Below are 24,428 nucleotides of genomic sequence, written 5' to 3'. Positions count from 1 at the left end.
AAATGGCAAAGAGTCCTTACACGGAATCGTCTTGTCCTCTGCTGTCAGGACAACTCCTTCAGACAATCTGTCCTTCTCTATTCTGCCTCGTTTGGTTCCTTCTCAGCTCGCTTTCCCTCTTGTGCCCCTGCTTTCCTGCCCGGTAGCCATGCAGGCAAGTGCTGCACACTTCTACTTCCCATGGGCATCCTCATTTCGGCTCCACACCAAACATCCCTCCCTCCATGCTCTTTGCCTCCCCAGAGCCTGGTCTCTCCCCAACAGCACAGTATCCATCTATGACAAATCTTCAGTTCTTCCTCCTCTACAATTTATTTTCATATCATAGTTTATCTCTTCAGAGAAAGCATTGGCAAGAAAAGTCAGTGAAGGTTCGTACCAACTGGTCATTCATTTTATTATGTATTTTTGGCAACAGCCTATTTTTTAACAGTCATTTATGCTTGAGGGAGAAAGTGTGTGGAGAGCCTGCCAACGTGGAGTGAGCTCCCGAGATTTTCCCGTAAATCTTGCGGCAGCGCATACGTTTCTTGAAGTCTCAGCTCTGGGAGTGCTGCGATCATTTGAGAATCGGATTTTATCTTTTCACGGAGTAAGTCGTGAGCTCCCGTGATTACGGAAAAGAAGCCAGGGGGATGATCGCGCTAGGCAGACGCACCAGAGCAACCTCACAAGGCTCGCTTCATCGAAGCTCCGCTCCAAACCCCGGTCAGGACTCTGGGGCTCGCCGGGCACTGACTGCTAAACGGTGAACGTTGCCGGCGAGACCCGGGGGACAGCGGCCGGGTCCCCCCGGCCCCTCGCCTGGAGGCGCCGGCGGCGGCGCGGGCAGGTGCGGGCAGGGGCGGGCAGGCGCGGGCAGGGGCGGGCAGGCGCGGGCAGGCGCGGCTCCTGGCGCTGCCGCAGCGGCGCGGCCGCCCGCGGACTACAACTCCCAGCGTGCCGCAGCAACCGCCCGCCCGCCGGCACAGCCCGCCCGCTTGCCTCGCCTCGGCACTGCCCGGCTCGGCTGGGCTCGGCTGGGCTCGGCTCGGCTCGGCTGGGCTCGGCTCGGCTCGGCTCGGCTCGGCTGGGCTCGGCGCGGCTCAGCTCGGCTCGGCTCGGCTCGGCTCGGCTCGGCTCGGCCGGACTGGGCTGGGCTGGGCTCGGCGCGCCCCGGGGCGCTGGCCGCAGCGCGGGCGCGGGGCGCGGCGGCGGGAGGGAGGTAGGTGTGCGGGCGGGCAGCGCGGCGCCGGGCCGGGCAGGGGAGAGCCCCGCGGGGGGAGGAGGCGGCGGCGTGCTCCTGCCAGCCGGCGTGTGCGTGTGTGCCTGTGCGTGTCTGCGCGCCTGTAACCTCGGGATCACTCGGGTCACACAGTTGCGTGTGGATCCGGCTACTCCCCGCGCCGGCCGGGATCGCGTTTCCTAGCGTGGCCGGTTCCCGCTGAGGTCCCGAGAAGAGCGTGAGTGAGCCACGTCTGTTACCGATCACGTATATGCTATAGGCGCACATGTGTTTTCTACGCATGCAACACATTTATCGGGCTGCAGGCTTCTAATGACACCAGGCATTCGGCCTCGAGGGGGGATGGGGCGCAGAAGAAGGGGGCAATAAAGAATTAATTGCAGATGAGAAGTAATATCCGTCTTTCAGTCATGCATCTTTGAGGCGTAATTTCATTCTGAAAGCTCTTAATCGAACAGGAGCTCTGCTGTAGGAAAGCACTGCTTTTCCCATAGGATTATCAGATTTCCACCAGAGAATACAGATCCAGGATTATCGAGCTACATGGGATTTGTGTGTTTCTCTCTAATTAGTCTGTGAATCTGAGTTTAAAATTCTTTATTTGGAAGGGGGTGGGGGAGTTACTTGCTGCTAAAAGAGCAGACATCTCTCTTCTCTGACATTTTACACAGTTATTCTGGTTATCCTGTGCTCTGTAGATGACTTACTGCCTTAACTGGATATTGATGTCAAAGGTTGGTTAGAGTCCCTAATAGATTTTGCATCTGCAAGAGGACTGCAGTTTTAAATGTGTGGTTAAAACAATTGTGTTTGTTGTCTCCCCTCGAACAGTTGAGAGGAAGACTGATGTATCACATTTGCGTTATCTTCCCTTTGGTGTATTAATGCATCATCATGAGGTTGTCGGGTTTGTTTTTGTTGTTGTTGCATTTTTTCCCCTCTACTATTTCATTTGCAGACCGAAAAGAAATGAATGTCAGAGAGGATTTGTTTAATCATTTAACAGCTGACACAAGCCATGTCCCTAACAAAACGGTGGTGAAAGAGTAGAAGATTTCTGGGATACAGCAGCTCCGGTGCTGTGAAGCCGCTTCAGCGGGTCGGGGGCAGCGTTCGCTGAAGGATGCGGTAGCCCAGGAGCCGGGGCTGGCTGGGACGAGGTCGATGGCTTGCATGGAGCTTCTCTACCTGGCCGAGGAGAGCAGGCAGGCGGCCCTGGGCACCGCTACCGGCTGGAGCGTGCCCTCCCCTCCCTGTGAGCAGCAGCAGCGTGAGGGGGGTGAGGTGGACCCCAGAGCCACTGCTGCCGTGGCAGCCCTGCGCTGCGAAAGGCATTGCAAGCCCTTGCAGAGGGGCCCTGTGGCTGAGCCCCCCGTGGCACCCCAGCGCTCACCCCCGGGCACCTCACCCCAGGAGCACCCTGCACCCCCTGGCACGTCCCAGCCCTGCCACCTGCCCGAGCGCTTGCCCGGGGAAGAGGATGGAGGGAAGAAGAAAGCCTGCTGCTGTGCCCAGGAACTCGAGACATCGTTCACCTACGTGGATGAAAATGTAAACCTGGAGCATGCAAGAAGCCCTCCCAGTCCTACAGGCAGCTGCTGCCAGGATGCTCCTCTGCAGCAGCGTTCCTGCAGGGAGCTGCCACCCGAGTGGGTGCACGATTCTCCTTCCCTGGCCTCCGAGGAGGACGATGCTGCCTCAGAGGCTGCGGCCGGGAAATCCGTGGACTACGGGTTCATTAGTGCCATTTTGTTCCTGGTTAGTGGCATTTTACTGGTGATCATTTCCTACGTGGTACCCAGAGACGTGACTGTGGATCCCAACACTGTGGCTGCCCGGGAGATGGAGAGGCTGGAGAACGAGAGCGCAAGGATCGGGGCTCACTTGGACCGCTGTGTTATTGCCGGGCTGTGTCTCTTAACCCTGGGGGGAGTGGTGCTCTCCAGCCTGCTGATGATGTCCATGTGGAAAGGGGAGCTGTACCGGAGGAGCAGGTTTGCATCCTCCAAGGAGTCTGCGAAGCTCTATGGGTCTTTCAATTTCAGAATGAAGTCTGGTGCAAACGATAATATGCTCGAGCTGTCGTTAGTTGAGGAAGATGTGCTTGCCATAGATAATTAGCGTGGTCATGATTTTTAAGGCAGCATTTCACAGGAAAATATGTTTCATTAAAGAAAACAGATGCAGCTAAAGATAGCTGGTGATGCAGTTTATTTGTCTGACAAGAATGGTTTTTTCTTAAGCTCTATAATCAAATGTTTGCAGTATATGAGCACTTGTTGTAAAGGGAAAACGTGCCAGAGAAAATGCAACTGATATAAAATAATGAAAACCACTGAATAAAAAGAGATTTGTGATAAGTAGGTTCCTCGGATACTTGTTTATCCTAATATAAAACATTCCATTGGTGTCTTGCCTATATAATTTTCTTATTATTCCCACATAGAACAGGAACGACCTTGACACTTTGGAAGCTGTTAATTATTGCAGCCTGCAGGATTATTAACAGTCTACTTGGTAGACTGTTAAGAAGCAGGACCAATAATCAAATAGCAGGGCTAATATTTAATCAAGAGAGATGCATTTTTATCCTTTTATTTTATCTCTTCTATCGAGTGAGAGCTAAGGGAAAAAAGAAAACCACTTGGTCATGACTTGCCACAAACCTCCCATGTTTTCAAACAATTGTACAATTAGTGATGATTATTTAAAATATAAAATAAGAGGCAAAGGGCAGGGAACCATATGGCTCATGGCAGTGGCAGGAGACAAAAGGCTCTTTCAGCTTGAGGTCATTGGCTCCATTTCAGTTCAGATTAGCAAAGATTGGTAGTCATTAACTTCTGATAGCTATAGTGACCCATATAAAAGAAGTTTAGTTCCTGGTGGACAGATGTCTTTGTATGAAAACTGCCATAACTTGAATTAACTGACCTCTTGTTTAGAGTCTCAAAAGACCCAAAGAGTGGAAAAGCATGAGGGTGCTGAGACAGAACTCTTCTCCTTCAGTACAGAATGCCAGAAGAAATTCAAGCTCAGCTGCAGGGCTTACTGGGGCTCCTTGCATCTTACTAGTCCTTTTGAAACTTCAGTTTTATGTCACTAGGCTGTCAGCCTTCTCATAGCCAGCAAGAAAAGGTCAGGAAGGAACTTTCTAAGGTTTGTTCAATAAAATCCACTTTATTTGTAAAAAATAAATTGTCAGGAAATACAAAGGTTAAGTATCAGGCAGTTTACTGGCTCACATGGGACTCAACATACGGGATGATCAAGGGTACATGTTGTTACTAGTCACAGTTCTGTGGCACAGTAGCCAAAACCACTGATGCTATTTATTATCAGCCAGTTTCTGTGGAACATTAAAGTTGTGTTCTTGCAGTGCTGAGAAAACCGATAGAGATTGTTGTATGCACTGCTGTCACTGAACAGTGGTTACTATATATATGTCCTGTTAAAATATATTTATGTTATTATATATATGTGCATGTCCCCTCCAAAGCCAAACATGAGTGAAGAGCTCTGTACAGTCCCTGACTGCAGAGTCTTAGTAGAAACATGTGATTCACTGTCACAGCCTTGTCAGTCATGACTTAAGTCTCAAATATCAGGAATATCAAATATTTTTGAAAGGATACTTTTTTTTTTTTTCCCCACTGTGACATACCCAGAAGAGTTCTCTTGGGAAGGGGGGAGGAGATCTCCTTTATGCTCCCTTTACCCAGGAGTATGTGGCAGCAGAAGGTTCAGAATAACAAGTGGCAGGTGGAAACGTGGGGTCCTCACGTGGAGAGACAACGGCTGTTTTGCCACTTGGTTCCTCATTCCCTCTTCTCTGGCTGTTCGTGTCAGGAGACATGTGCAGCACCTGAGGCTGGCACTCACCTAGTTCAATCCCTCCTGCTTGCCAGCCATGGGTGCTGGCACGGGTGCCTTTGACCGAAGGCCCGAGGAGCTGCACTGCTCCAGGTTCATGCCTTTGGTCACTGTAAATAGCGTGATGTGGTACCCAGGCTTTAACGCTGGCCCTGCAAAAGAGATGCTGCTTCAGATGTTATCTGCTCTAACTGCCAATTTAGTTCAGTGTTATTTGGTAATTAAATGAGCAGCCTTATTAGGCGGTGCTGCTGCCCGGTAGATGATTTTGCCAGTTTATGTCATGGTACGGAGCATGTTCGCAGGCAGGAACTCAACAGTGGCCAGCATCTCCACAGTCATCTTTGGAGAGCTTACATCCTTCTGGATGTGTCATCAGGGACTCAGGATTGAATTTCTAAGGTAGATAAATGGAATAGCTTCCAGATGTAAGGAGAAGCCTTCAGCCTGTTGTGATCAGTGAGAGTGAGGAAGGAAATAGCCTGAGAAGCAGGACACGGAGGAGGAAGGTTCCTTAGCTGTCCTTTGCCTGCTGGTGAGTACATGGATACTGCCTGCAGGGCCTGACACACAGCTTGAGGTGGGGTGGTGGGGACATTGCTGCCTCCTGTCCTGCCCTGAGGATGGAAAGAGGCTGGCTGTGGCCTCCAGAAGTGCAGGGAAAGCCATGCCAAGCAAGAGGGCAAACGGTGCTGGGCCAGGCGCAGCAAGATGGTGTGGGGCAGGAGACAAATGTCAACAGGGGATGAAAACCCTTTCACCAGCTTGGGCCCCTAACGTGAATCGCTGTACTCACCTGTGTGACAGAAGCTCTAAAACTGAGGCTGGTGGTTTTGAGAGCCATTATTTTTGTTTTTTAATGATACATATGCACAAAATTGGAGTACATTTCATTATTGCAGAAAGATGACAGCTAAAGCTGTAAGGATCACAAGTTTCTTGTAGGAACTATGGCATGCCTTAATGCTGATTATTAGTACTAGAAAAGGGAACACTCCCCTGACTGTCAGTATGTTATTATCATGTGAGAAGTTTTCTGACACTGTAAAATGCCCGTCACAGATCATGAGCCTGTAATACTCAGATGAACCCTCAAATTTTCCCTGAGCATTTTGAGGAAACATAAGTCAACCTAATAATCTAGAAATACACTGCAAAAGTGTGAGGAGTAAGAAAATTTAAGTAACAAGACACAGTTTCTTTGTTTTGGTGTTAGTGTGCACTACGAAAGAGGCAAAGGAAGGCCTTCAGAGTGCAGGAGTTTAGCAGATAAAAAATCTCAGGACATTTGTCTGATCACCCAACCAGATACCTTTACAAATTACAGGACTGTGTGGGTTGGTAATGTGATATAAAACCTCTGGCCTCTCAGGTTCTCGTGCTGTGTGGTGCGACAGAGACCAAAATGCTTGCTGTCTGCTGGCTGATGTTGGAAAATGAATGTATTAGCCTGGTGGACAAGCCTTTGCATAGTTCACCTTACATGAGGCAGTACCAAAGGCTGAGATCAAGGGAAATTAATTGCCCTCTCGTGCACCCCCGCAATTTGATTTCCCCTGCTCAGAATTTAAATGCTTTAAGGGTACAAGTGTGAGAAAAATTGTTGGGGTTTTTTTTGTTGCCTGGGTTAAAGTTGTTGCATGGATCATTGGGGAGCTTTCTTCTTTGGGGATTTAACTTTTGGGGCATACCAGGTGGGTTTTAGGTGCCCCCTGGAGTACCCTGGAAACATATCGGGATTTGTGCTGTCAGTCAGTTTATTTCTGACCGACCCTAACAGCGAAACGTGACACTTTCCCATTTTCTACCTCATGACATGTCCGCAGGCCGGGCCCTGCCCTGGCCTCTGCCTTCCTGCCGGAGGGGACCCAGAGGCCTGCAGCTGGGCCGAAGGCGCCCGCGCTCCCCTGCCCCGCGGTGAGGCACCGACAGCCTGCGGCTGGCTCCCAGCTCTTCAAACAGCTCCCTGGTGACCGGTTTTCTCCGTTTGTTTTTCTCGGTTAGATGTTTGTGGCTGAGACTGGCCATTTGGGAACTGCCTGGCACCTGCTGGGGACTCTCACCAAAAAGGAGGCCTGTTGCCACATGGTCCCAGCCGCGCTGGGGTGGCGGGTGCCCAGCGCGGCTCCCAGGCACAGCCCGCCTTGCCTTCTCACTGCCAGCCCAAGCTGGCCCCGCAGCAGAAGTGTCTGAGACTCTCTCCTAGGAAGCTATGCTGGGTTGTTGCTGTTTTTCATATGTTTACAGTTTTTTAATCTTTGTAATTCTTTTAAAATTATGTCTGTAATAAATATAAAGTTTACTGACTGGGAAAGCAAGCAGTTTAATCTTGTAAAACTCCTTTTTGACCCACAACGGGGCAAAATGTCACAGTCCATCGTGAGCTTTTCAATAGTGCATTTGATGCCTTATTATAATAGCAACAGTGTTCTGTACAGATTGAAAAATAAAAGTCTGTAAAGCCAAATGCTGTCATTATGATCCTCTTTGCTCTCGCTGAACAGCCAGTTGCAGTGGTTGGCTCTTCCCCGCCATGCCGCAGGCGCAGCCCCTCATCCTCAGCCGCCGGGAGCCGAGGCAGGGCCCATGCGGGCGGCAGGGCTGCCTGGTGAGAGGCAGCACCAGATACGGCTGTGCTGGTGCACCAGGTTTGTCCCGAGCTCACCCAGTGACCGTGTCCCTGCCAGATGGTCCTTCCCAGTCAGAAAGTGCCAGACGATGCAGACTTTAAAACTCCGTTGCACCAATGTCCCACCTATCTCTGTGTAACCAAAAAAATAAAGAGAAAAGAAGGTGAGTGGGACCAGACGGGTCTGCATGAGCAGGCAGCTGGGGAGGTGCTGCGGCAGCTGAGGAGCCCCTGTCCACCATAACCACTTGCATCATCACTTCAGTACCATGTCCTCACCCTGGCCTGGCTTGGCTGTGGCCAGGGCAGGACAACAGCTGGTGCTGGGTCCAGCGCTGGCCAAGGTGACAACGGGTGGACGCAGGGTCCCCAGAAAGGGCTGGTGGCAGCAGGTGGTGCAGGGAGAGGCACGAGCAGAGCTCCCGGAGGGCTGTGGGCTGGGCATGGCCGCCTCGGTGGCAGCTTCACCTCCCCTTCCAGAAGTGACACCAGCATGCCATGGCTGTGCCAGGGTGGGGCAGTGATGGGACGGTGCTGGCGCGGGGCCATCAGGGACAGGCACCAGCAGCTGAGCAGGGCCTCCAGGCAGCCACAGTTTGCTCCTGCCTTGCGTTTTTTGTTTCTCTCTGATGCCCAGTGCATGTCAGTTAAGCACCTTAACCACATTTGACAACCTCTGCTCCCTCCCAAATGTGATACGAAGGATCAGCCCCTTTCCTACCTCTGTCGTGTGAATCAAAGTGTGGGTGGGAGTGCTGCCATGAGTGTGGATCCAGGCTGGAGCAGGGGCTGTCTGCTGTCATTGCCTGTTTCCACAGGACCGGGTACAACAGGGCCCCATATTCGCAATTCAGGTTTCAGGCTGTTACCTTCGTAACAGTAATAAATGTGTCCCTGAGGTGGCCAAATTGGTGCAGTAACATTGCACTGGTGGCAGATGTAGCCTGTGGCGTACAACTGACAGTAAGAGGTTAAGAGAGTAGGTGTATTTATAGATATCACAATCCATAAGCTTAAAGATCTGGGAGGCTTTCTAACTAAAAGCAAACACTAAATTCATTGTTACTTTTTTTTACAGGATTCTTCTTAATCTTATCTTTTTAAATTTTGAAGGATTCATCATCATGTACTTTATTCACAGGGACTTTTTTCCCCCATATTTTAAGTCCTGGCAAGGTCAAGAGTCGTGTAGACTGCAGGGAGGTGAGACTTCTCTGATTTTCTTATCAGTTTAAATTGTGGCTGTTATAAATTTGCATAAAATCAACAAGACAAGAACCTCTTCTTTGAAATGAGCCTGCTTAATATTTGTTTATGTAAATAGAAATGTGATGCCCACTGTAGAAACTTGGCCAAATAATGCATGTTTTTATTAGATTTTCAATACAAATCCACAGTTAAAATACTTCTGCAAACTTGCTTTACTAAAGACTTGTAAAGAGTTTTCTGCTCATTTATGTGCAGACTTGTGTACCTTTATGTATGGTAAAAATACTGAGATATTATCATTAACTGAGTTGCACCTCACAGGCGTTTGGCTGTGTTGTTGTGAATAAAGGCATTGCATTCTATCTAACACATGTGTTTTTTATTCACCTGCACCCAGTATATAACCTGCAGACCAGCACTAAAAGTACTTCTGTCTGCATTGAGAAGTGAGATACCATGCAGCATGACACGTAATGTTTTCAAAAAGTCTCCTGCACATAGATATCAAAGCTCTGTAGAGAGTGCCCCCATTTTACAGATCAAGTGAGTCACCTCCTTTCCCCAGAGAGGCAGTTGGAGTGCTGAGGACAGAAACCAAGGCCTCTGAAGTCACAGTCCAGCACTGCTGAAAGAGCTTAGTTATTACAGAACCCCTAGAATAAATTAATCCAAATGAGGTGGCAAATATATATATATATTTTTTTTCCTGAAGAATGCCACTGAAGTTTAATTTCAAGTACAAAATAATTTTAAAAAATCCTAGCAAAGTCAACCCAAACTTGCTAATATTTGCAGGAATTTGAGGAAGGTTTTGCCCGTTTAAGGCATTTGTATTATAGTAAGGGTTTTTATTTAAGGTTTCCAAAAGTCAATAGGCTTCTGTTGAAATAATAAAACACATATCTTTATATCAGCACAAAAGGCTTCTCTTTTCCAATAATAGTCTCTGCTTTGACAGATGTGTACACAGGGAAATTTAGCTGTTGTTGAATAAAACATTTCCAGAAGCAAAATTGATTTAAGTCCCTTTTGTAGAGGAAAAAAATCAATTCTTCCCATTAGAAGTATCTAAAAGATGTTGATCAGCTAGAAATGTAAATAAAGTCCTTTAATCACTGTTCTCGAACTGCAGGGTATCCATCTACAGGAGATTGTCTTTTGTCTCTTTATAGTTTAAAATAAATTTGGTTCAACTCTTAACATGAAGCAGCTTCTGACAAACTAGCCAGAGTAACTGCGCTTGAATGTAAAAAATATCAAGTAGCTATCCTGGTATTTTGGTATTGCTTTTCTCGAGGATTAGCTGTTCATGAAATGAATGTATACTTGATAACAATATATCCAAGCTGGGAACAAAAATGTATTCATTGAAAGGCAAAGTAGTGGAAAGTACATGACTCTTTTCAGTTTCTATGTATTATTTTCTGATTTCATGTAATAAAGACAGCACTTTCAAGATCTCTTGATTAGTAATTGTTAAGGGCTATTAAGGGTCACGGAGGGCTATTAACAAAAAGATACAAAGTCTCTAGCTCTGTAAATCCCTAAGCTTTTGACTGCTAAGAGCTGAGATAGTATGCTGGTGCATGCTGCCCTACACTTTGTTTTAGATACAGCAATATCTTCTGCAGGCTACTATCTGAGACAATTTTGTGATAGATGGACCTTTGATTTGATCCAGCCTGACCCCGTGTTCTCAAAACTTTGTGCTTTGCCTATAGTGAGAATACCAAGTAGCTGCTTTGCCACTGTGGCTTCCTGAAAAGGAACTACAGATCAATAAGTCACAGTCGTACCTTTGTTTTTCCCCTTCTTACAGAAATGGTAACCATGGCTGGAAGAGCTCTTGAGAGGTCATTTTCCAGTCTTCTGGAACTTCATTCACCCTCCATCAGTCCTCAAAGATAATTGTTCGTGGCTGTGAAACTGCTTTACTCAATTCCCTGAGCACTCTGGGGTGAATTTTATAAGACTTACATGATTTAAAGATATATAATGTATCTATGTAGCCTCTTTTTCTGCTCTCTATCAGCCTAAGTTCTTAATAAGTTCTAAAGTCTATGGATGGTCTGAATTGTTTTAGATTTTTTTTTTAATGAGGTAAAGAAAAAATAATAGGCTGAAGCACTTCAGTCTTCTCAGCGTCATTTTCAATTGTGTTCCTCTCTCCCTCCCCACAAAGCAGAAAACCTGTTCTTTCTTTGTCTTTTTTCTTCCTACTATAAATATAGAGTACTTCCTCATGACCTTTTTTCTCTTCTAGCAGGATATCACTTGCTTTCCTTGCCTGGTGTTCCCACAAAAAAAAATATTAATTATTAATTATATGTCCTAATTTCCCCAGTGGGAAAATTTCTTAAATTTTAGGTCACTCTCATGATTAGCCAAACCAATGTTTGCAATGCTTATTTTTCTTTCACATTTTCACATTTCACATATGCTTATCTTGTTTCCTTAATTTTAGTTAAGGATTTGCTAAATTTCCTGAATGGCTTTTTCCTTTAAACTTTTGTTTCATGGGAGCGCACCAACTAGTGCTTTGAATTTACTGAAGTTTCTTGTTCCTTGGGGCCTCTTGTCTGGAGGCAGCTCTATACTCTGTTCATTTTTTTTTGGTACAGGTGAGCAGCCTGGTGACTGGGTTCCCCGCTCCAGCCCACCCTCATTCGTACCTCACTCGGCCTTTCTTCAATGCAGGCACCAATGATCCAGGATGGAGATTTTGTAGCATTCTTGCTGTTTGAGCCAAACCACGTTACTAAGGAAAATACTACTGTCTTATCTATGGTATCAAATGACAATGCATGACTACTGAGATGGGAAGTATCTTCACTTAAACTTCACAGGATATTGAAACCAGTCTTAGCAAAAAGGCAAGTTAGAAGCAAAAATCAATATTGGACAGTGCTGTAATGCCTCTGTTCAGCTGCTGGTTTAAGTGGCTTGTATAGACCTTTCAAATCATGTTGCCAACAAATGGAGGAAATACAGCTTTTAAAAAGTCAGAGAGTTATTAATAGTATGTTTGACCTCCAGCTCTGCATAGTCTACAAAAAGAGCATCATTTGTCATATGCTGCTGCCTCATGCCTAATTCTGCAGCCCCTGTTGGGAAGCAGTTGCGCATAGGAGAAGTGCATTGCAGAGAGTGAGGGTCAAAGCTTTGGATCCATGATGGACTGTGGGAGGGAAGAGAGAGGGAACAGTTCGCGGTCAACCCCTGAACAGAAAGGGGGGGTACAGGAACTATTCACCTCATACATCATTCACATGCTAATGGTATTTCTTGTCCTGGTGTGTGAGAGGAGAACATTGCTGAGGTTACACTTTCAGCTTTCCAGCAGGGATAGAGAAGTATGGAGAGAAGCAAATGTCAGATGTCTTCATGAGAAAATGAATGCTGCAGCCACCATCCTGGTGTCCAAGGAGTGACCTGGGGCCCAGCACCTCCAACTGGGCTCCTCAGCAGGCTGGTCTGTCACACAGCATTTGCAGCACAAAGAAGCAGCCTGAACCTGTATTAACTTTAACCACTCTCTGCGTAACCTAAAGTGACAATCCATCTCTTACTGCTGCTATTAAGTCAGTTTTGGACAATGCCTTATCATCTGCAGGAAAAAGAAGAGGAGATGTAATGTAGACAGCGAGTTTCTAGGTAAAATTAGTCTGTCTGAGAAGGGGAGAAAAATGCCACGTATTGAGCTGAACAAATCTTTGCATTGATTTCTGGAACCAGAGTCCTTCTAGGAGCACCACAAATGCATGTCTTTATTTAGTGCTCAGATTCAAAGAGTTGTCATTCTCTATCCAGACAACTCCTATTAGTGTTCATATCTGGCGTGGTTCAGGGTCATGCATTATTTCTGCTTGCGCTATTCTTGCTTTACACTTTGATGCCAGCTCCACAGTCCTTCATAAGCCTCACGTACGCGTGTACACATACAGAACACCACTGCCTTGGTGGCAGCGGGCAGTGTCCGGCTGACACATGGCACCACTGCAGCTCCAGTAATGCACACGTGAGCCTGGATAATGGAATATATTTCTGTTCTCAAAGAGAGTCTTAAAATCCTTTTAAATATCCACAGAAATGTCATTTATATATTTTCGTCTGAGAGCCCAAATCTCATCTGTCAATGGACATGCCTGTAGTGTGTGCTCTGTGGTCCAACAAAGAACTAGTTCCTCCTCTTTGGATGTCCTACCTTTTATCTGGTTCTGGATCCAATGCGTAGGAATAAAAAGGCAATTATTTTATATGTCCCCTCCAATTCAGATGGGTTTAAGCGTACATTTCAGCTGGGTGGCTGAGGTAGCCTGAGATAAAATTTGAGGCTGGTAATAAGTTACTGCTCCTGCACAGAGCAAGATGAAAGGAAAGGAGTTGTGACTCAGAGAGATAAACAGCTCCTGGGGACACTCCACAGCACAGCAGTAATAGCTCAAAGCTGTGGCTCAAAATCACAGTCTTAACCACAGTAAACAGAGCAGTTTTTAGTGCCTTTTTTTTTTTTTTTTTTACAGCTGTGAAGTTTAAAATCCAGGCCATGGAGGACTGACATGGAAGGTTTGTACAATATTTAAGAATCCTTCACTGGAAATGCCCCATATCCCATTTAAACATGCTATGACACACAACAACAAACTTACATAAATAACTGTAGTCATCTATTTACCCACAGAATGAACCAATGCATTGCAAGTAGGGAGGTCTGTGTCCAAACACCGCAGGATGTGAATCTGTCACAGCTCTGAGGGAGAGAGCGTCTTTCTTTACCTTGAAGCCTCTCTCATGGGATCCCCAAGCTAATTGCTATGTTCATCAAGATGTTTACTGTCATTTACATAGGACAATGTTTGGATTAGTTCCTGTTTTAATGAAGGTATTTTAAGCACACACAGTTACCTGTACATCTTACTATATTATCTTGATGAACAGAAAGGGAAAAAATAGGGAAAATCTTTTTTATTCTGCTTTTGTCAGAGAAAGTATATGGAACTAAAAAGAAGAAAATGGGAGGGAGATTGAACATCTTGTCAGCAAGCAGGTAGGAGTATGGATTTCATAATGGAAATATCTACAATCAAAAATTATTGGGGAAATAGATTTCACACTTCATACTGAAGTGAATTTAGTCACCTGGATTGATGCTGTTGTAATACAGGAAGGTAATCAAGAATGTAAATCAAAAAAAAAAAAGAAAATAAAACTCCCTTACACAGCAATACAAAAGCAATGACTTATGGATGTTTTGGTGGTGGTCAACTGTTTTTAAGTTGCAAAATACCTATTTAATAAAATCACCAATTAGTCATTCTTTATACTAGTAAACCAATCTATCATCAATAATAAAAAGTCCTGATTTTGAAAACAGTCACTTGTTTTCATAAAATATGTCCTCTAGTTATGTTCAGTGTGTTCAAAGGTCCCTATCCATTTCTGTTTTAATGGAGGGGACAGTCAGTTGCTGAGAGTTTCTTATGCTACAGTATATAAGACCAATTATGTTTCTAGTGATTGTAATGGCAAAGACTTCTATGAATTTAATTGCTTTGGACAGACCTTAAATTCTCTCTCACATAATTTTGTCATCTTTCAGAATAAAAGTTAATTTTACAATTAATTTGAGGACACTATATTCTCCAAGTTTCCTTAAGGGCACAAATCACCCCAAAACCTTAGGCAGTGGCTTCTTGAGCAGCTGAACAAATCCAGCAGTTTTCTCATGTTCCAAAGGGGGATCTTGTTTCTCCTCCATTCTTTCTCTCTTCTTCACGGGTCCCCCATCTCTCCCAGCCATGCCATCCCTCTCTGCCTTGTGTGCCAGCTCTAATGGTTGCCAGTCCCCTTTATAAGCTGATGCCAAGCTTGGCAGAAGACTGTTTCATGATTTTTAGAACAATTTTAATCTCTACTTTCCATTTTACTATGTCCCACTTGCTTCCCACCTTGGGAAGAAACTAAGATGCTCCTAGGAATTTGCTGCCCGGGACGTACACGTGTGGGTGGGGACAGACAGACCCTCGCTTGAGCTATGCCAGCTTTTGAGCTGACTGAACGCAGAGCTGACTCTGGTCCCAAGCAGCGCAGAGCTGCCGTAGCATGGCACAGTGCCCAAGCAATATACTGTGCCACTCAGTGTATTAACACAGTACGTGGTTTGTGGAGTGGAAGTGCCTCATATATGGTTCATCTAGGTGTGGGCAAAGGGAGCTTGAGCTGAATGCCGCTGCCTCTGTAACCTTATGTCCTTAACTGTTGTGTCAACTGTCCTCGCTGCTCTGCCAGCCCTGCCTGTATCCCCACCTCTCTCCTCCTTCAGCATCTCCTCTCCTGGTAATTCTGTATCTCTTGGATACTCACAGTGTCTTTGCTGTCATGAGCTGCATGCAAATGCTGGCCTTATTGTTCAAGATAATGCATTTCTGCTATCTCAATGAAATATGTGTATTCCATTCGGTTTATTAGCTAATTAAACTAATCTCTAGAAAACCTTCAAAATGTCTTCTCCTCTTCTGCAGTGAAGCTGATTTATCTTTTCAGTGCTGGCAGTAGGAAAATGGTTTATATGCCCTGCAGAAAGCTTTGGTTTTCATATGTTTTTATCCAAAGTGTTTCAAAATAATCCAGAAGTCAGATCTTCAGGAACTTTTGGCTGGATGATCTGCAGCAAAAGCAGCATATAGAAAGTACAGGCATTGTCTGATCTTATCCCTCAAGCTGACAGAGAAACAATTTGCCACAACAGAGATTGCTTAGAAATTAAGAAATAGTTTTCTTTGGTCAGAAACATGTCCCGATGGCTATTAATTTCCTTTGAGTTTATCACTGGATGACACTCAGTGTGTCAGCTTTCAGAGTTTCATAAAAACTACTGGTAGAGAAGAAGCCAGTTCATATAATCACGGTGGAGGCTGGTGGACACCTCTGGAGCTCATCTGGTCCAGTCACTGCTCAAGCAGGGTCAGTGAGAGCAGATTGCCCACAGCTTGTCTGGTTGAGTTTTGAGTATCTCAACACATGAGGACTCCACAGCCTCTCCGGGCAACATGTTCCATTGACCCCCTGCACAGTTAAAAAGGTCTTTTTGATAATTAAACAGAATTTTATGTATTTCAGTTTGTGCCCGTTGCCTCTTGCTCTGTCAGTGGGCACCACAGTGAAGAGTGCGGCTTCGTCTTTTTTATCCCCCTCAGGTATTTATACACATGGATAAGATCCCCCTGAGACTTTTCTTCAGGCTGAGCAGTTGATTATGATAAAGCCAGAGCATTGCACTTGAAAGCCATGATGCACTGAGGAGAACAGACCTTTCAGCAATTACAACTTGTAGCACCTTCTGACTGGATCTAGAGATCTCTGCCTCTAGCCAGATGAAAAGGGAAACACTGTTCGAAGACAGATGTCTCATAAAGAAAAATTATTTTTCCTCAACACAAACAAGCACTACAAGATGCTCTAGAAGGAGTTTCAGCTTTTTGCCTCACCTCAGCAAATCCAAAATATTTTCCTTAGCAATATCAGTTTGAAAAGAAAATATATGAAATGAGAAGCAGAAGCCTTTTGCACAAGCATATTAAAATGAAATTCTACCATTTTGTGAATTCCCCCTGTCTCTAGTTCATCTAAAACCAGTCATGAACTACAGTCTTTGACAATTTTACTTCTTATCACAACACTATTAATCATCTCCATCTCAGTTCTACATCTATCTGGTGCATTTCAATCTCCTCATTTTTGTGTGGGTTTGATTCATGAACACCAGAAATAAAATGCAGACACTGGGCATTTTAACATTTTTTTCAGCTGAAGAAAGCAACTTCTAAATTAACAGTGAGATATCTGAGGCATATATCAGTTCATGCTTCCCATCAGCAAAGGCATTTCATTATTTTGCCACTTGCTTAGCTCATAAATGATGTCATGCACTTTCTTATTTACCTTTTACAGTGCAGGAGGTGACTGCATGATAAAATCTCTCTCTCCTCTGAAGTTTTAAGTGTCATGGCTTTTTTTTTTTCCTTTCTTTTTTGCCAGAGGAAATACTCAGACTCTTTTGGATTAATAGCAGTTTTCCTGACATAAGATAAAAAAAGCAGTAAATAATAAAAAACTATATCCTCCAGCTGGATTGTTAGTATAAGTTAAAAATGCAAACAGCTTGTAATTAACTACAGTGTGTGAAGAGGTTTCTTCTCTGGCCCTGAATCAATGGGAGCTTTGCCAATGGCTGTGGCCCACGTTCTGTAAAATTCTCCAAAAGGAAGAAGTATTTCTTCCATAGCTGTGGAAACAGATATAGCACTAATGAAATTTGAGATTACAATTGCAATTGATCTTAGTGATATGGAGACCCAACTTGTGCTTGCTTAGTATGACAGCATCTCCACTGCAATGTTATTCCGTGAGCGCCTTCTGTTTCCTGCCCCTCTGGCAAAGCCCCCAGGGATGCACTGTGCTAAGCACTCCTCTGAACACTAGGATGAAGCAAGTGCTGCTTCCAGCAGATTTATGTCTCATAGTTAATTGAAGCTTTTCCAAAGATGCGGTCACTGTTTCTGCTTCTTTGTGTTGTCTGGCATCTAATAAGGTGTGAGCTGTCACTACACTTTTCCCTCAGCTGGAGCACTTAAAAGGTCCCTGTCTCCTATTCAATTGCTAATGTTCACTGAATGTAACAATATATACGGCACTTATCCCCCCATCAAATTAGATTGGACTTGGTTAATGGAATCAAAATTTATGGGAGAAATGTTGGCAACAAACATGTACATGTGAACATATATACACAGGGTAAGTGCAGGAGCCTCATTTTGCTGTGTAGAAGTGGTCTACTGAAAAATCACTATCTATTACTAGGACAAACCAGGCTGGGATTTTTTTAATGGTTTTGTGATTTGATCATTTCACAGTTCTAACAATTCTGTGTTTCAAAAACATTTTAGTAACAATTTCTGGTTGCTGAATGTTATTGTAATATTTAAGAACTTGATTTTTTATGTGCATACTTTCATCATTTCCAATTCTGATAGGATATTTGATTTGTTAATAAATCTTGTGCAGAGGTGAGGCTATATTTTCCCATAGTAATTACCCATTAAAATTATATCAGTGCAGGCAGGAAGAAAGTACAGATTAAACAAGGTCTAAAACAAAGGCACTTTGAAGACCAAGTTTCTTACATTAGTTCCTCCTGGGAAATTTATAGGCACATTAATTACTGCCCTTTGCCTGTTAGTTCTGCACTCTAATGGTGTATACCCATGTACAAAGACACAGAGAGGATCTCTGTATTATTCTATTCTGAACATGGAAAGCAGCACATACTGCTATCCGCAGTTCAACAGAAAATGATACATTGATCTTTGACAAGCGAAGGACAAAAGGAAGTTTATGATCTGGCATTTTCAAGAAGCACCAGTAAAGCAAACCTTATGAACAGCACCATATCAGCTCAAACCCTTTGTCAAGACAGAGTGAAGACCTTTGCCCTGTATTGTTTAATCACAGGTACACACACAAAAGTATGGGATGTTCTTGCCCCAGTCTATAAATACTTACTGGAGACCAGAAATTGATAGTAGAGGGCTCCTGGGCTTAGCAGATGGATTTATAGCCTGATGAGCACTGGTAGTTTAAGCAAGTTGTAATAATGTACCCCGTGAACACTTTACTGAGGATTTTGCCTGGAAGTTTTGAAAACCAGATGGATGGTTTTCCTAAAATAATAGTGATAATAATTATAACAATGTTTATAATTATAATAGAAGCCCTATGTGACATGTAATACAGGACATCAGAGAGCTAATTGCAATCTCTTGTGACCTTAGATGCAGTAATTAATTGTAACTACTCTTTGAAGCCTTAGCATGCTGTACTGGCCTTAATTAAAGCTGCTGGGTCAGCTTGTGCAGGTCACACACTATAACCACTATGTTTCAGTTCTCCACACATATTGTTTCCCTCACCTTATATCCCTGCCTCACAGTGCAAGGTTGCAGAAGGAGCAGCCTGAGCATCTTTTCTCCTCTCCTGTGCACCAGCCAAAGGAGCTAGTAGGCACAATGGGTGGAATAAGACCTTCCCTCTGCAGGGAGAAGGACAATATGCATACCTTTGTTTTTCAGAGGAAAAGGGGAGGAGAAGATATTCCTCAAGGAGCTACCTCTGGATAACAGTGCCCCCAGGTTAACTTGGAGCCAGGACTCTTATGTATCACACTTACTTGGGCCTATGGCTAGCAAGCCAAATTAGCACTACATGAATAAAATATCTGTCAGGCAAAACAGAGCCGCATACATTCCCCCTGAAATGCTCTCGTGTGCATGTGCCAAGAAAGGCAATCTGCTGGTACTGAGCATGCACAGAGTGGCCTTACAAAAGGCCGATTCTTTGCGTGAGCAGGTCAGGAGGGTGCCATGTCCCATAAAACAAATTGCTACTGTTCAAACCCCTGAGAACAGGCAGAAGGAGAAGCTGCTATTGAGTGCTCTGACTATCTTGCACTCTCTCGTGATAAATGGATGTTATAGAAAAGGCTGCTTCAGTATTTCTGGAATGCAGCAACATAGTACATCAGGTTAGTGGGAACAGGTAAATGAACCTTATTTACTTATATCAGAAAGACTCTGTATTGTTAGATTTTGTTTTTCTTCCAGTGGGCAATCAGATTTTTACAAGGTCAAGTAGCATTTGACTCCAAGCATTCAATCTATTCGGAATGCAAAGGGGGGAATTAACCTAATGTCAGCTCAGGAAAAAATGCTTTTAATACAGACATCTTTTTCTACAGAAAGAGGACTTCTGTACTGTCTCTGCTGCAGTTCATGTTAGTTATTTCTTAACTTCTTGAGAAATGCAGAACTTGAACTGACAGATGTCTCTCATTTTATTAAGCACAGCTATCATATAACATTACTTACTTATTGCTTTTTAGTTCACTTCAGTGATTAGCATTTTCTGTGCCTCTTGAAGCAATGCAATAGAAATGAGAGCCAAAGGCAGCAGAGAACCTCTTCCAGTCTCCTTCATTCTTCTGCACAAGCATTTGCTTGCAAATGCCAAACACAAACTGGGTGTTTTCTCCCTGTGCCTCATGTGAAATGCAGAAAGGATGAACAGAAGCTCCTTGCATTCATCTCTTACTTGATAAACAGATGATTCAGTTTCAAACCTATGCTGTGTTCTTCCAAGCAAGCACAGAGAGGCAGAGGCTTCTGCTGAGCCTCTCACAGCTTCTTCTGTTGGGGCTGTCCTGCTATAGCCCTTTCTCTGGTGCTGCAAGAGTATCTACACCAAACCCAGCCCTAAGCTGACACCCACCTTACCTGCTTCCTAGTTACATTGTTTCTCTGCACAGGATCGTGAACAAACATCAGCAGTGGTCTCTGAGATGCCTTTCTCTGAGCAGTAGGCTGGTGCATGAGTACATCTGATGAATTTCCTTGGAGAAATGAAAAGCTGAAAGGTACTGCTTAGAGTAGCTTGAGAGACAAATTAAGAGTTGGGGATGGAAATTAGTGTAAAGGAATTCTCAGTAGACTGCTAGAGAGTCACGAGATGCAGATGTCTCTTAGTTGAAGAACAGTCCTGTAAGGCAGTTACTGGGAGCCTCAGCACTTAAACCACATGATATTAAATAAGAGACTTAAGGGAACTACTTTTTACAGACAGGAGGGAGAAACATAATCAAATTAATCTTTTCCACTCAAGTGGATCTAATGTTATATATCATCTATATGTCCAGGTAATTAGTTTCACTTATTTAGGATACAAAACTGTTCAACAACATGACAAAGCCCTTATAAACCCTGTTACATTGTTTGTGAGATGCAAGTAGACACCCACAGACAGGCCTAAGATAAACACTGCCAAAAGAAAAAAAAAGTAAACCAAGCACACACTCTTACTAAAAGAAAATACCTGTGGTGAAAGGAGGTGATGGTGGTGAGTAGGGAGTTAGGTGCTAAAGCATCTCTTATTAAATTGTTTATTCTATGTCTAACTCACACTGGGTTTTTAGGGGGTTTTTTAATGTCCCTGATTAATTATAATCCAGTCCCAGCATGATCACTCTAACAGAACTAAAGAAGCATGCCAATAAAGTGTTAATAGACATGAAAAATTAAATCTCATAGCTAGATTCATTACTCTTACCTTTGTATAAAGTAAGGAAGAAGTCAGGTACGTAATGAACTGCAGTCTTGCACTTTGAACATTGAGAATGAAGCAAAATAGTGTTTTTGAAGTGCTACAAAAGGAAATCACCTAATTATGTATTCAGAAAGCAGTGATCCTGGCAATGTGAGGGGGGGGAAAGAAAGAAAGAAAGAAAAAGAAAGGAAGGAAGGAAGGAAGGAAGGAAGGAAGGAAGGAAGGAAGGAAGGAAGGAAGGAAGGAAGGAAGGAAGGAAGGAAGGAAGGAAGGAAGGAAGGAAGGAAGGAAGGAAGGAAGGAAGGAAGGAAGGAAGGAAGGAAGGAAGGAAGGAAGGAAGGAAGGAAGGAAGGAAGGGAGGGAAAGAAAGAAAGAGAGAGAGAGAGAGAAAGAAAGAAAAGTGTAAAGTAACTTGTAAAAGAGAATACCCCATGTGAACAGTGTAATTTTCCCAACTTTTCAGTTTTCCTTAAAGATTATATTAGAATCATAGAATCATTCAGGTTGGAAAAGACCCTTGGGATCATCGAGTCCAACTATCAGCCCTACTCTACAAAGTTCTCCCCTACACCATATCCCCCAACATCTCATCCAAACACATCCAGGGATGGTGACTCCACCACCTCCCTGGGCAGCCTATTCCACTGTCTGACCACTCTTTCTGTGAAAATTTTTTTCCTAATGTCCAGTCTAAACCTCCCCTGTTGGAGTTTAAAGCCGTTTCCTCTTGTTCTGTCACTAATCACCTGTGAGAAGAGACCAGCACCAACCTCTCTACATTGTCCTTTCAGGTAGTTGTAGAGAGTGATGAGGTCTCCCCTCAGCCTTCTTTTCCTCAAACTAAACAGTTCCAGCTCCTTCAATTGCTCCTCATAGGATTTGTTCCCCAGGCCCTTCACCAGCTTTGTTGCCCTCCTCTGCACTTGCTCCAGCACCTCGATATCCCTCTCGTATTGAGGTGCCCAAAACTGGACACAATACTCCAGGTGTGGCCTCACTAGTGCAGAGTACAGGGGGACGATCACCTCCTTACTTTTGCCGGTCACACTATTTCTGATACAAGCCAGGATGCCGTTGGCTTTCTTGGCCACCTGGGCACACTGCTGGCTCATGTTCAGCTGCTTGTCAATTAGAACCCCCAGATCCTTCTCTTCCACACAGCTCTCCAGCCACACCTCCCCAAGCCTGTAGCGATGCATGGGGTTGTTGTGGCCCAAGTGCAGGACCTGGCACTTGGCCTTGTTGAAGCTCACCCTGTTAACGTTGGCCCACTGATCCAATCTATCCAAGTCTCCCTGTAGTGCCTCCCTATCCTCATGCAGATCGACACTCCTGCTTAACTTGGTGTCATCTGCAAATTTACTGATAATGCACTCTATGTCCTTATCAAGATCATCAATAAAGATGTTGAACAGAAATGGCCCCAACACTGAGCCCTGAGGAACACCACCTGTGACCAGCGGCCAGCTGGATTTAGCTCCATTGACCACCACTCTCTGGGACCGTCCATCCAGCCAGTGCTTGACCCAGCAGACCGTTCGCTCATCCAGGCTATGGATAGCCAGTTTTTCTATGAGAATCCTATGGGGAACTGTGTCGAATGCTTAATGATTCACAGAATGCAGTTCATAATTTGTGCGATGCACGTATGTGCTTACAGATTTCTGAAGGTTGTTCTTTAGCTTCTACAATTCACTTTTTGCTCTAATAATAAAGCAAACATCTTAGATCATCCAGTATGCCTCCTCAAAAATGTAGGATGAATCTCTTCGATTTTTTTGCTGGTGTCATGTCCAGTCCATTTTTAGTGATACTCTCAGCTGCCTCACAAACCTCCTTTTAGAGAGGGTTTCCTGGTCTTTCCTATCATCCACGCCTTATCTTCATCTTAGTGTTGGTAGTCTTGTCTCCAGAAATAATTCAGGATAATTACATTCATCAACTGCTTTCATCAACACATGCAGGCAGTATCTTGTGTTTGAATCGCATACATAGATATCACACAAGAATTTTTGTGTTTGAATCGCATGCATAGATAACACACAAGAATTTATCATCCTTAGCTTGAGGTTTTTATTTTGGTTTGGATGTATTCTCCTCTGAGCCATGTTTCATTTCAGGAAACCAATGCCTTTCTTCTGTACCTCCTACCAATGCTACTGTGATAGAAAACAGCTCAATGCTCGAAGCTGTCTTTTGTCATAATTAGTGATTACTGTGGTCAGTAAGTATTTACACTGCTGTAGAATGTCTTATGCTGAAGTCAATTCCCAATTTCTTCTATTCTAAGCCAGTGAAGAACATTTCAGAACCCAAGTCATGTCTGTGTTTCTTCCTTCATGTTCCACTTTAATCTAATCTCTTTCCTCCTTACTTTTGCCTGTAGTTGATAGATCAGGTAAAGGTATTCCAGAGTGGATGCCTGATTATATAGGATATATAGGACAGAATAATAGAATTACAGAATGATTTGTGTTAGCAGGGATGTCTTGAGGTTATTTTGGCCAAGATCTTCCTGAAAGAAAGGCTGACTTCAAAGTTACATCAGGCTGCTCAGGATCATGTCCAGCTGAGTTCTGAAGATGGACATTCCCTAACCTCTCTGGGCAGCTGGTTCCAGTGTTTGAAGAATATTTTTCCTTATATATATAACCAGAATTCACCGTGTTGCAAGTTCTGACAGCTACCTCTGTCCCTTTGTCTGCCCTCTAACCACCCCACTAGGTAGCTGCAGACAGCAATTAGGTTCCCTTCTTTTCCACAAATCAGTTCCCTAGGTCTAGAAGCCAAAGCATTTACAACAAGCATCTGCAAGATGTACAGCTCACACCTCTTTTGAGCTTGGCAGGAGCTGCTGTATGTCACAGGGGAAAGAAGTGTCAGAAAAGTGATCAGTATCATCTTGCCCTCTCTAAGGGCTATCACCTCCCATATCTACTGAGGGACTTAACTTCTAATTTGGAACAGAAAAATGCAGTCTTAATAATATATCATTTATAAATAGTTTCTGATGTTGAATGACGGCGTCTAGCTGTTCAGTGGTGGAACTCAAAACATACCAAAATCATTAATATGGCCGTCAGCACAGCCATGTCATCCTATTGTCTCAAATCCTATGAAAAAAAAGAAGCAGCAATCTTACCTCAATAAAAATGCCTTATTGTAGTACTTCAGAAGGTCCTGTCCTATACCACCTCCTCTAACCTTTCGATTCTTGAACATTTAATACTGACTGAAGCTTGTGAGCTCTCTCTCCTCCCTACTGTGAACATTATTTCTGGACCCTCACAATTTCCGTGCCATCCCACTGCTCTTCAAAATAAACCCCACTTCTCTGCT

General features: G+C 44.2%; 1 protein-coding gene across 1 annotated transcript; it reads left to right on the top strand.

The window, feature by feature from the left end:
• Nucleotides 1–735: 735 nt before the first annotated feature.
• On the top strand, nucleotides 736–3,585 carry TMEM74 (transmembrane protein 74). The gene is made up of 2 exons (XM_074894378.1): nucleotides 736–832; nucleotides 2,184–3,585. Exon 2 carries the CDS (start codon nucleotides 2,390–2,392, stop codon nucleotides 3,344–3,346), a length of 957 nt encoding a protein of 318 aa, XP_074750479.1. The 5' UTR covers nucleotides 736–832; nucleotides 2,184–2,389; the 3' UTR covers nucleotides 3,347–3,585.
• The last annotated feature ends 20,843 nt before the right edge of the window (nucleotides 3,586–24,428 follow it).

The sequence above is a fragment of the Strix uralensis genome, chromosome 1, assembly GCF_047716275.1.
Source record: "Strix uralensis isolate ZFMK-TIS-50842 chromosome 1, bStrUra1, whole genome shotgun sequence".
Taxonomy (NCBI): Eukaryota; Metazoa; Chordata; class Aves; order Strigiformes; family Strigidae; genus Strix; species Strix uralensis.
Note: the sequence above shows the minus strand (reverse complement) of the source record. Positions and strands in the feature narration are given on the sequence as shown.